The sequence below is a fragment of the Argopecten irradians genome, chromosome 3 (assembly GCF_041381155.1).
Source record: "Argopecten irradians isolate NY chromosome 3, Ai_NY, whole genome shotgun sequence".
Lineage (NCBI taxonomy): Eukaryota > Metazoa > Mollusca > Bivalvia > Pectinida > Pectinidae > Argopecten > Argopecten irradians.
The window spans coordinates 30,730,903-30,744,129 of record NC_091136.1 but is presented as its reverse complement, the minus strand read 5'-3'; the positions used below and the strand labels follow the sequence as shown (position 1 = coordinate 30,744,129).

Below are 13,227 nucleotides of genomic sequence, written 5' to 3'. Positions count from 1 at the left end.
ACCTGCAGGACCGCATTTTCATCGTTATTTCATTCTAATGTCATAAGGTCATCTAACCCGAAGGGTCAGAATGACCTATAGTCACCATGCTTTGTCCCTTGTCGTGCGCTGTTCGCATTTCGTCGTTCTTATAAACTTTTCATTCAAACAACTTCTTCTCAATAATTGAAAGGCATCGAAACATGATGTTATACCTAACATATTCTTATATAAAGGGCTACAAAGTTGTTTATCAAATTTGATATTGGGTAAGAAATAAAGGGGGTAGAGGTACAAAAGTGCAAAAAAGTCGGCATACCCAGTAATTCATCGACACAATATTTTCATATTGAGTCAATAAATTATATATGAAGATAATTTTGATTGCTAAAATTTTAGGGTACTCAGGGTTTGTCATTGTTATCTAAGGAATTTATTAAAAACTAATGAAATGAAATTCCTCTATTTTCATGAAAAATTAATAGCAAAACTGGAAATTGCAAGAAAACCCCAACAGATCTAATGAAGTATTGTATATCGTTAAAAAGATAATATGAAATGCTATGTTATTACACCAAAATAATTTATCTTTTGGTTTTGTATGCCTTAATATGATACATTAAAGACGCACAAGTAGGAATCGGACATAAAACTTACAAAAGGTGGCTCTGTAGTCGCATGATTAATCTATTCATGGAATAAGTACTGTTCCGATACGTATTATGTGCCGATTGATGTGCATAAATTACGAAAATTTAGAAATTTAAGAATTTTTGGCCATTTTTTGTCTATGAAACTATAGAGTGCATCCTTGAACAAAATTAATATTCAGAGAATATGTATGCACTTCCAATACATTGTTAGGAGAAATATAAAGTTTGTTCAATGATGCGCTCTATGGTTACTAAAATAAAAACCAAGCAAAAAATGGTCAAAATTGTAAAATTTCATCCTTTTCATAATTTCTGCATATTTTGAGTAGTTACCATGGCAACTGAAGCTGAGAAATAAGAAAACTATTTATAAGTTAGGGATGTATTAAATATTTCAAATCCAACAATTTTTAAAAATACTAAATAACAGGTTTGAAAATTTGATGGATTTGGGGGCCAAAAAACCATACATAGTCTGATAATGTTATTTTAAGCATAATATAAGAAATAACATTCAAACAAACAAAAACAATTACCAATACAGAGAGGAAAACATTTAGAAACATACTGTGCAAGTAAAGATATTGAAAGAAAGATAACTCCTGTTGAAATCCAAACATAGCTGTAATAATTTGTTACTACAGCGGACCGGTAAATTTACCAGTCATTTTACCTAGTACCTTGGATTTTATTTCCTGATTTGATGTAATCAGTGCTGATGGAATCAATAAACTGCTTAGCTAGTGTGGCAGTTTACTTTAGGATTTTCTGGCACAAAAGCAAATACATGTTTGACTTGTTCTATGAACAACTTTAGGAATTGGTAACTGGGTTTTAGTAGTGGAGAATTGCCAGAGCTTCAGAGTAACTAGAAACATGTGATACCATATGAACTCTGGATGGGAGATGAGAACTAGTGGTAGAATATCAGTAGATTAACTACATTGTATAACTAAACTTCCTTATCTGCCAGCTGCCCCAAAGTATCATGGATAACCTACCCCTGACAAAATCAGATTTTCAAGACCTTGATTCTGTATCCTCATACAGGAGCCAACAATTGTATTTGACATAAATTTGAAAAACTTGCTTCAAAATGGTTGTAAAAAAGTTGACATTTTACATGTATACAGTCAAACTTGTCTATAAGACCACCCAAAGGACCAAATATAATTGTCTTTATAGCCAAGTATTCTTTATACACAGGTCAAACAAAATTGACCATGTGTGACCCTGATAAAATGATCTCATTAAACAAAGGTGGTCGACAAGGCAGATTTAATTGTATGTTATATTGTCTATGGGTTTGTCCAAAAAGTAATGAACCAGTCTACTTACATGTCACTTGAGCCTGACACCACATTCTCGCCATCAAATGCGACACAGTTGATAAGTCCCTTGTGTCCTCGTAAGACCTTATACTCTTGGTACGTAGGTCGGTACCACACTCTCAGAGAAAGGTCGTGGGAGCCTGATATACTGAAAGAGATAAAAACAACAATAGGATACATGATTCATTGGCTTTTTTCAAGGATATACGATCCTTGAAATATCAAATATTAAATGTTGTACTATTGTCAAAGTTTTCTAAACTAAAATTTAACTAAAATTTCTCCTACACAAAACATTTTGTTAATATATAAACTGTTTTTTCCAGTACACCTTATTATTCCCCATCCTCCAACTCTCTCAAAGAAACAAACAACTACTTACATGTATTCATGGTTCATTGTTACACAGGACACACAGCCTGTATGTTTGGCCATGGTAGCTCTCTTCTCAAAGGAACGCAGGTCCCACACCTAGGTACAAGAAAGTAAAAATGATATACCTCTCAACAAAAACCTAAAATGGAGAATGGGTTTCTTAATTTGACCTCTACTAGAAATCTAAGTCAAGACCTCCAAATTACAGAAAACAATTCATAGTAAAGACATTACATATTCATCAAAGTAAACTATATTTAAGTAGTAATATATAACCTGTCCTCTTTGCAGACTTATCACAAACTTTGGGTTGTAAAAACATGGTCGCTTGTCACGTAACACAGGGAGTCGCTGAATACAGACCCATTCCTTGTATATAGCAAAATAGATTGCGGGCTCTCAAGTCTGTCACATAAGACAGGGAGTCGTTACATACAGGGGGTCGCTCAGACAGTTTCGACTGTAGAATGGTTTTGGGTTGATTAGTTTAGCATCCTATTAACAACCAGAGTAATTTAAGGATGTGACAGGTTTATTGGTGGATGATATCCTGAGTACCAAAAGAAAAACCACCAACCAGCAGGCAGTTCCAGGCTTGTGATACTTTTTTTTTACTTACAATAAGTGTGGTGTCCCAGGATCCAGTAACCAGAGTGTTCTCCTCAAAGTGTAAACATCGGATCCCTCCCTGTACACAACACAATACGGTGTAAATATAGCACCTCCACAATCAAACTGGGTAAATACAATGTACTATGTATTTGATGAAACGGGGACATATTTCTGTTCGAGGCATAAGGGGTATTCAACGAATAGCTGTTTGAGCTATCTGGGGTTTTGTTACATCGGTTATATAGGGACATGGTCGGAACCGTAAGACCAGTTCGACAAATAGGGGGTATATTCGAGGAATCCGGGTTCGAGTTTGGGGTTATACTGTATTTTATTGTGCATGTTTTGTTTATTAAGTGTTTTCTTTATGTCTTATTTTATTATAAATATCAAATCCTCATACATAAACTTTGTAAAAATATCATATCAATCCTTATAAACACTTAAACACTGACCTTATGGCCATACAGCTTGTGGATACTACGGCCACTTCTGATATCCCACACTCGGACAGTCCTGTCCAGTCCAGCTGATATCAGTCGTCGTTTGTCAAACTGGACACATAAAACACCATTCATGTGGCCCTGTGTTAATAAAGAAATCAGATGTGATCATATTCTCAAACTCTGAATCCACATCTCCCCTCTGGTATATCTGTTATCTGACCAAAGTAATCACTGTTATTTAGGGTTTGATATCTGAATAAAATTTAAGTCCCAGTGAACAAATATCCAATGGAAAAAAACAACTTTCAACTCAACAGAAATGTTGTACACATAAAACAGATATTTTCTACATGACAAGTTCTACTTCTTCCTGTTTCTATAATTTAATAAACACAAGACACCTATTTATAGATTACTTTGGCCAAATGACAGATGTAAAAGACAGACAACATTCAATGTTTGTATTATAATGAAAAACCATGAAAATGAAAGCATGCATCATGATCATTATTTCAAGAAACTTATAGACAAAAACCTGTTAACATTTTAAAGCAATATGACAGCCATGCATATTATCAAAAATATATGCTCATGAGATATATGAACATAGTTTACAAAGTGATTTCATGTAGTTATATGGGAGCATGCAATTATTGTAATACTATTGAAAAAATATCATAATAGCCAGTTATTGCCATGCATATTTTGAGTGCTCACATATAATTAAATTGTCATGCTGGTTAGATTCTAACTGTATTTTACAACATTCCCGTTAAATGTTATAGACTACTTTCTGAATTATGATATTAATTTACAAAATAGAGTTGACTGAATTACCCTTTGCTATGAAATCTGAACTATTTCCTGTCATCTGACTATATCCCTCACACCACCCACCAATGTTTTAGTGTTATCTACCAAAATTAACTCCGCATATTTAATGTCTATCATTACCAAAACCAAAATATCTCCCTTTCTTTGCTGTCTACTATCATTTTAAACAAATTATCTCCCCTTCTTTGCTGTCTACCATCACCAAAACCAAATTATCTCCATTCTTTGCAGTCTACTATAACCCAAAACAAATGATCTCTCCTTCTTTATTGTATGCTATAACCTAAAATAAATTATCTCCCCTTCTCTGCTGTCTGCTATCATCACCAAAACCAAATTATCTCCCCTTCTTTTCTGCTTATATTCACCTTATCTCAATTATCTCTCTTTCTTGACTATCTACTGTCACTGTCTACTGTCCATAACATGTATCAATGAAGTCAATTACATAATAATGCTTTGTAAAGAATATTGGCAAAGCAAACATAAAAGCTGCACCCCTTTTGTTAATTACAGACATAAAGTCAGTCCTTTTTGTTCTATATGTAATTGATGTTGGTGTTGGTGTAGTTTTTAATTATCATTCTAACCAAACAAAAATGAGTTTAATATGGTGAAAACATGAATAAACATGAAACAAGTTATCAGCAAACATTTTGCTATTCATTATGTGATAGTTAGAATAACATTGCAAATTAATGATCAAATTAATGAACACATTAACTCGCCAACCACAAGTTAATACATGTATCTAAATCATTAAACTAAAACTGCAACGTTACCATTAAAACATCCATTAGACCTAGATTGTAAACACGTTATGAAGCTATAGTGTTTAGTATGATTTGATCTTATCAATGAATCTCTACCTGTATTTATTTCTACTAGGGCATCACTTTGTAGCGCTTTCTTGGTGGAAGTCATCAACACATCTTTATTCCGTCTTTGCATAATACAGAGTTATCTACCCTTATGGGTAGGTATTAACTGTGACGAAATATGACGTTTTCCTCAAATAATAATGACATTACAATCTTTACCTACCTGAAAAGGCAGATAACTTTGTAATATGCAAATATACCTAATAGGAACACCATTTAGATTTTACATATGTTGAGGGGCTGTCATTAAGACCATTAAACTGGCAGACATTTCAAACATTCTAATGGACTTTTAATGGATCTGTGAAATTTTCCTTTTTTTTTTAATATAGGATACAAATTTCATATCAGTATTCCAGCCACCAAACATGGTTATGAAAATGATGCCACCTTATAAAATATACAAATATAGATACATGTATAGGCTGCTATACCAAACCCCCTACTCCCATAAATGGTAGAAAATAGTGTTACCTAGTAACCACGCAGCCTGCCAGGTGGAAATAAGAACATAAACAATAGTTTACATACCAGTCATATACATACTGTACCTTACACACAAAACATCAACTCTTTTAATCACAATGTTAAAGAAAGTTCTATTAAGCCCCATGGCTCCATGGCTACATGTGAAAAAAGGTAGGAATATTAAACCATGACTGATCACTGTAGAATATATGAGAAGCAAAATCTTAAATGTTTGGAAATATTCCTTGGAAAGTAATTGCAAGGTACCAGATATTAATGATATGGGTATAGGATATAGAGTCATAACAGAGATGACATATCTACAAGCTGAAGAACTGAAGTAACCTATCAAGTAAAATTAGTCAATTATTTACAAATACAACAAAAAAGACAGTGATTCCTGGTATGCTGAATATACAGATGAAAGAACTGATTCATCTTCTGAAATTAAAGGTGAGAATAGCAATCATTGCCAATGAAAAATAGAACAATAAATGGAGGAAATATAAAGCATTTGAAGAATCATTCAACAGATATTAGTTGAGTGTATGTGTAACAATATGAAATAGAAACAATGATCTTAACCATAGTGATTCAATAGAATATCATACACTGCACCCATCCATGATACACGAGTGCACAACTGTATGCACAAAATTATAAACCATTTTGACTCACAATATACAAGTGGAAACAATAACAATAGCATGCTATTGTTTTAATTACCTGTAGTTTTCTGACCCTGCGGACACTCTTGACCACACCAATATAACGGCCAGTCATGCATGAAGATTTGGTCATGGAGGATTTCATCGACTTAATTGAACCTTTATCGTCAAGGTTTGGTTTCTGCCACTCCAACTGCATACTGGGATATGTTTTACCCTTAAAAAATCAAATCAAATCAGTATTCCGACTATTTCCAAATCATGCATATAATATGACAAAAGATATAATTAGCTAACAACATGTCCGTATCAATTATCAAATTTTCAATTAAACATATTGTATTTACATATTTAGGTATTGCCAAAATATGATGTATTTCGATAACCTCCAATTTTTCCTTGCTAACCTGAAGAAGAAAAGAAACTCCCATCTGTGGTATTTAGATAGCAGTTTTTCTACCTACTGTATGAGCATACCAGCAGATTGTAAGCTAGAAGCAGCAATGGCTAAAGTTCCTTACAAAATCAGATTTGATCAATATATTCCAAGTATATCTCAGTAACATGCTGAGTTGTCTCCCTTACCAACAGGTCACTAGCCTGCCGTAGCTCCGTCCTGATGTCATATGCTTTCTCTTTGATCTCAAACTTCTTTTTTACAGGAGATTTTTCTTTCACTTTTGCTGTCAGAAATCTTTAAATAAATAAAAAACACATTAATTACAATATTCATTTAAACAATAAGTTGAAGATCATGGTACAGACAAAGGATGAATATCTTTGTTTAACCTTACATATCAGATGTCAGTTAAGATCAATTATTCATACAGCTACAGCTCTTTTAAAGGCAGGACTTATTACGTAAAATAAAATAACTGACAATATAGAAATGATAAAAGACTTTTCAAGAAACTAATTCATGTTAGGTATAGTATTTACATTTTAATTTAAAAGTATAATAAATTATGGTGGCTACACAGTATGGTTTATAACTAAAAGAAAGGCCATTCATGTTTATGGACATGAGGAGAACAATGCCACCATGTCACTGCTGAAATTGTAATTGTAATTGTGTATTACATAAGATTATAAGTACCGATGTGTATTGGTTATTTACTCGATTTCACCACCATTCTTAATTTCTATAGAAGTTTTTTGGAAACTCATATATAACTTTGAGGTAATGATCAATATGACTATATGACTAAGTCACTTTAAGAAGATTTCATTACAAAACTCACTTGACCCCAGTGTCAGCTCGGGTGATCTGGAACTGCATGTCCTCGGAGCGTACTCTCTCCTTCTTCAGTGGGGTGGCCATTGAGTCTCCTTCCTCATCGATCTGACTGCTGGTCTGCTGTCTCCGCCGCCAATCATAGGGAAGCTTGTTTCTTCGGACTGAGGACATAAGGGGTTAGTAAATATAACTAGGAATTATCTGTAGGAATACAGTAATCCAACTTCTTTCTGCAGCAACTAAATTTTGTGTTTTCATGGCTAACGACATTTACATGGTGACTTAAATACTCACTAACGGGTTGGTCCTCTGTCGACTGGAACACATAATCCCTGTACTGGGACAGATCCTCGGAGATCACACTACTACATACTATATAACATTACTTACTGACGGGTTGGTCCTCTGTCGACTGTAACACATAATCCCTGTACTGGGACAGATCCTCGGATATCACACTACTACATACTATATAACATTACTTATTTACTGATGGGTTGGTCCTCCATCAACTAAAACACATAATCCCTGTACTGGGACAGATCCTCGGAGATCACACTACTACATACTATATAACATTACTTACTGACGGGTTGGTCCTCTGTCAACTGGAACACATAATTCCTGTACTGGGACAGATCCTCGGAGATCACACTACTACATACTATATAACATTACTTACTGACGGGTTGGTCCTCCGTCGACTGGAACATATAATCCCTGTACTGGGACAGATCCTCGGTGATCACACTACTACATACTATATAACATTACTAACTGACGGGTAGGTCCTCTGTCGACTGGAACACATAATTCCTGTACTGGGACAGATCCTCGGTGATCACACTACTACATACTATATAACATTACTAACTGACGGGTAGGTCCTCTGTCGACTGGAACACATAATCCCTGTACTGGGACAGATCCTCGGAGATCACACTACTACATACTATATAACATTACTTACTGACGGGTTGGTCCTCTGTCGACTGGAACACATAATCCCTGTACTGGGACAGATCCTCGGAGATCACACTACTACATACTATATAACATGACTTACTGACGGGTTGGTCCTCTGTCGACTGGAACACATAATTCCTGTACTGGGACAGATCCTCGGAGATCACACTACTACATACTATATAACATTACTTACTGACGGGTTGGTCCTCTGTCGACTGGAACACATAATCCCTGTACTGGGACAGATCCTTGGAGATCACACTACTACATACTATATAACATTACTTACTGACTGGTTGGTCCTCTGTCGACTGGAACACATAATCCCTGTACTGGGACAGATCCTCGGAGATCACACTACTACATACTATATAACATTACTTACTGACGGGTTGGTCCTCTGTCGACTGGAACACATAATCCCTGTACTGGGACAGATCCTCGGAGATCACACTACTACATACTATATAACATGACTTACTGACGGGTTGGTCCTCTGTCGACTGGAACACATAATCCCTGTACTGGGACAGATCCTCGGAGATCACACTACTACATACTATATAACATTACTAACTGACGGGTAGGTCCTCTGTCGACTGGAACACATAATTCCTGTACTGGGACAGATCCTCGGTGATCACACTACTACATACTATATAACATTACTAACTGACGGGTAGGTCCTCTGTCGACTGGAACACATAATTCCTGTACTGGGACAGATCCTCGGTGATCACACTACTACATACTATATAACATTACTAACTGACGGGTAGGTCCTCTGTCGACTGGAACACATAATTCCTGTACTGGGACAGATCCTCAGAGATCACACTACTACATACTATATAACATTACTAACTGACGGGTAGGTCCTCTGTCGACTGGAACACATAATTCCTGTACTGGGACAGATCCTCGGTGATCACACTACTACATACTATATAACATTACTAACTGACGGGTAGGTCCTCTGTCGACTGGAACACATAATCCCTGTACTGGGACAGATTCTCGGAGATCACAACTACTACATACTATATAACATTACTTACTGACTGGTTGGTCCTCTGTCAACTGGAACACATAATCCCTGTACTGGGACAGATCCTCGGAGATCACACTACTACATACTACATAACATTACTAACTGACGGGTAGGTCCTCTGTCGACTGGAACACATAATCCCTGTACTGGGACAGATCCTCGGTGATCACACTACTACATACTATATAACATTACTTACTGACGGGTTGGTCCTCTGTCGACTGGAACACATAATCCCTGTACTGGGACAGATCCTCGGAGATCACACTACTACATACTATATAACATTACTTACTGACGGGTTGGTCCTCTGTCGACTGGAACACATAATCCCTGTACTGGGACAGATCCTCGGAGATCACACTACTACATACTATATAACATTACTTACTGACTGGTTGGTCCTCTGTCGACTGGAACACATAATCCCTGTACTGGGACAGATCCTCGGAGATCACACTACTACATACTATATAACATTACTTACTGACGGGTTGGTCCTCTGTCGACTGGAACACATAATCCCTGTACTGGGACAGATCCTCGGAGATCACACTACTACATACTATATAACATTACTTACTGACGGGTAGGTCCTCCATCTGAAACATAATCCTGTACTGGGACAGATCAGATCACACTACTAAATACTCATTACTTACTGACTGGGTCAGGAACACATCCTGTACTGGGTCAGATCCTCGAGATCACACTACTACATACTATATAACATTACTTACTGACGGGTTGGTCCTCTGTCGACTGGAACACATAATTCCTGTACTGGGACAGATCCTCGGAGATCACACTACTACATACTATATAACATTACTAACTGACTGGTTGGTCCTCTGTCGACTAGAACACATAATCCCTGTACTGGGACAGATCCTCGGAGATCACACTACTACATACTATATAACATTACTTACTGACGGGTTGGTCCTCTGTCGACTGGAACACATAATCCCTGTACTGGGACAGATCCTCGGAGATCACACTACTACATACTATATAACATGACTTACTGACGGGTTGGTCCTCTGTCGACTGGAACACATAATCCCTGTACTGGGACAGATCCTCGGAGATCACACTACTACATACTATATAACATTACTTACTGACAGGTTGGTCCTCTGTCAACTGGAACACATAATCCCTGTACTGGGACAGATCCTCAGAGATCACACTACTACATATTATACAACATTACTAACTGACGGGTAGGTCCTCCGTCGACTAGAACACATAATCCCTGTACTGGGACAGATCCGTGGAGATCACACTACTACATACTATATAACATTACTTACTGACTGGTTGGTCCTCTGTCGACTGGAACACATAATCCCTGTACTGGGACAGATCCTCGGAGATCACACTACTACAAAGGTCGCTGGTCTCCCGTTCTATCTTTTTCCACTGTACCATTTTGTTCTGATCGTCTAGTTTGATACTGGACATGGTACCACACTGTATCTCCAGCTCCTCTGTAAATAACAATCACAAACGTTTCATTTCTACATATTAACCAATGATATGTAACGGGGTATTCGGTGAATGTGTAACACAGGAAAATAATTAAAGACAAACATTACAAGGAGTGATAATCCACATTTTGTGGAAGTGATTCACAATGTGCAGTGAATGATGAATGGAAAGTTTACAATAAATGTAGAAACATTGAAAACTATTAAATTTCTACTTTTGCATCATGATTTAATACAAAATATCAGTTGAAAGTCATATATTGCAAGATTGAAAGTCAATATAAATTCTTTAGTTGATTAGTTTTAGTAAATTGAAAAAAAAAAAACAGAAAAATATGTAAAAAAAATTATCATCTTTGAAGAAGTACCATGGAAAGTTATTTCAGTGAAAAGTGTTGTGATTAGAATAAAGAAAGTGACAGTGAAGAAAATGGTAAAAATATGGGGGGGAAATGGGTATGTCAATTCAACAAGATTTGAAAAGGATTTTGAAAACTGTAAGGCAGTGTTATTGGTGGCATAAGGTCATGGATCAAGGTCGTAGGTCATGGATTCATGCATAGGAAAATACATAAGGAATGACAGATGACTGCCTGCATGCAATTAAATTTAATCATTCTAGTAAAAAGTTGTAAAGGTCAGAGGTCAAAAGTCAACATAAAATATAGAATAGGATTCAAAGGTTAAAGTTCATAATCATGGAAAAATAAAACATTAACCTATATCATATTGGAATCTGGCATATTTCATTACAGCATGCATTTCATGATTAAGTTAACACACTGATATCTAGCCTTCTAATGCTGAAAAAAGAAGGCGTATGATAATGTATCAATGTTATATGGAAGCTAAACTGGTGAAAATCAGGATTCTGTGTGAAATTGCGTCAATTCTGTATCATTCGAAATTTTTTCAAGATTTATTGGTCACTAGATTGGAAAAGTTCCTGGTAACTACAATAGATATATATGCAGAACAGAAAATGTAGATTATAGCAGATGTTTTATTAAATTTTGAAATATTTTCTTAAAATTTCATTAAGAAAATGCATTAAATGCCACAGTCATTGTGTCAAATAAAGCACTAGGTTTTATTGTTTAATACCATTCTGTTTTTATGTTTGTTAATGTTTATATAAAATATTAATCCTTAATGCTTAATAAATAGGGAAAAATATGATTTTAAGCATTATAACCACAATACTCATTTTCAATGTTTAATTTGCTAGTCATGACTATCCTATCAATCTACCTCCATTAAGTACACTAAATACACCTGGTGATATAGAGACAGCTGATGGATCATTGATCAGCGATATATACACAAACCTCTACCTATCTAACCTATATTACAGTACACAAACCTCTACCTATCTAACCTATATCAAAGGTATTTGGTCCACTTTAACTACATGTATGATAGCCCTATCGGTGAGGTCTAATGTAAATTTAACTGCTTTTTAAAAGACGTTCAAATCAAGTAATCAATATCAATATGAGATCAAATAACTCATTGATTCTGCAAATGTACAAAGTCGATCAGAGACACAACTCCACGGTATTGAGAAAGATCATCATCATTATTTAGTTTAGAAAAAGATAACAACATATATCTATTATCTATCAACAGATGTATACTGACTTGACACAACTAATTTTATTTCCTTCCTGAAACTGCAACATTTCTTTCAATCTTAATTATTTTGTTTTGAAATAGGAATTCTGAGCGTAATTTGTGTTTTAATTAATTATGCCTTCTATCATATATTGTACCTGTTCAAATAAAAGAATAAAGCAGAGAACATGCAGGTCAGCGTAGGGTATAATATATACTGAAGCATGCAGAGGTACATAGTAAGCCATGCACACTATATACCTATCCCTTGTCCTGCGGCCCCCTCGCTGGGGGGTGGGGCCCCCTCACTAGGGGGCGGTGGTGTTGGTGGTGATGAGGATGGTAATGGGGATGGAGGTATACTCCCTAAATCACTTGGTGTCGCCGCTACAAACATGGGATCAACACAGTTTTACCATGAACAGTGGCAATCACATGACATAACAATACCAAACGTTATACCTTTAATCACAGTAAAAATGTCTAGGACATAATCCATCGTCTTCTTCAGTGGAATAATAATGTCACGATAAAGACAAACCTAATGCAATGATAACACATGATTTATACTATTTTATCAGCACATAATAGTTGGTTTACAATCTCTCTATCGTAA

The 13,227-nt window shown here is 35.8% G+C and overlaps 1 protein-coding gene across 4 annotated transcripts in view; it reads right to left on the bottom strand.

The window, feature by feature from the left end:
* The window catches only part of LOC138318175 (uncharacterized), a 74,865-nt gene that overhangs the window by 46,170 nt on the left and 15,468 nt on the right, over positions 1-13,227 (bottom strand). For 2 of the 4 annotated variants that reach the window (XM_069260335.1, XM_069260336.1), the window contains 9 exons: positions 12,873-12,998; positions 10,821-10,997; positions 7,489-7,645; positions 6,833-6,941; positions 6,306-6,464; positions 3,406-3,534; positions 2,958-3,026; positions 2,346-2,434; positions 1,971-2,111 (listed from right to left, as the gene is read on the bottom strand). In XM_069260335.1, the coding sequence (XP_069116436.1) occupies positions 1,971-2,111; positions 2,346-2,434; positions 2,958-3,026; positions 3,406-3,534; positions 6,306-6,464; positions 6,833-6,941; positions 7,489-7,645; positions 10,821-10,997; positions 12,873-12,998 (1,156 nt within the window). The remainder of the gene's footprint in view (positions 1-1,970; positions 2,112-2,345; positions 2,435-2,957; positions 3,027-3,405; positions 3,535-6,305; positions 6,465-6,832; positions 6,942-7,488; positions 7,646-10,820; positions 10,998-12,872; positions 12,999-13,227) is intronic. The other 2 variants (XM_069260337.1, XM_069260338.1) reach the window with 1 other exon arrangement.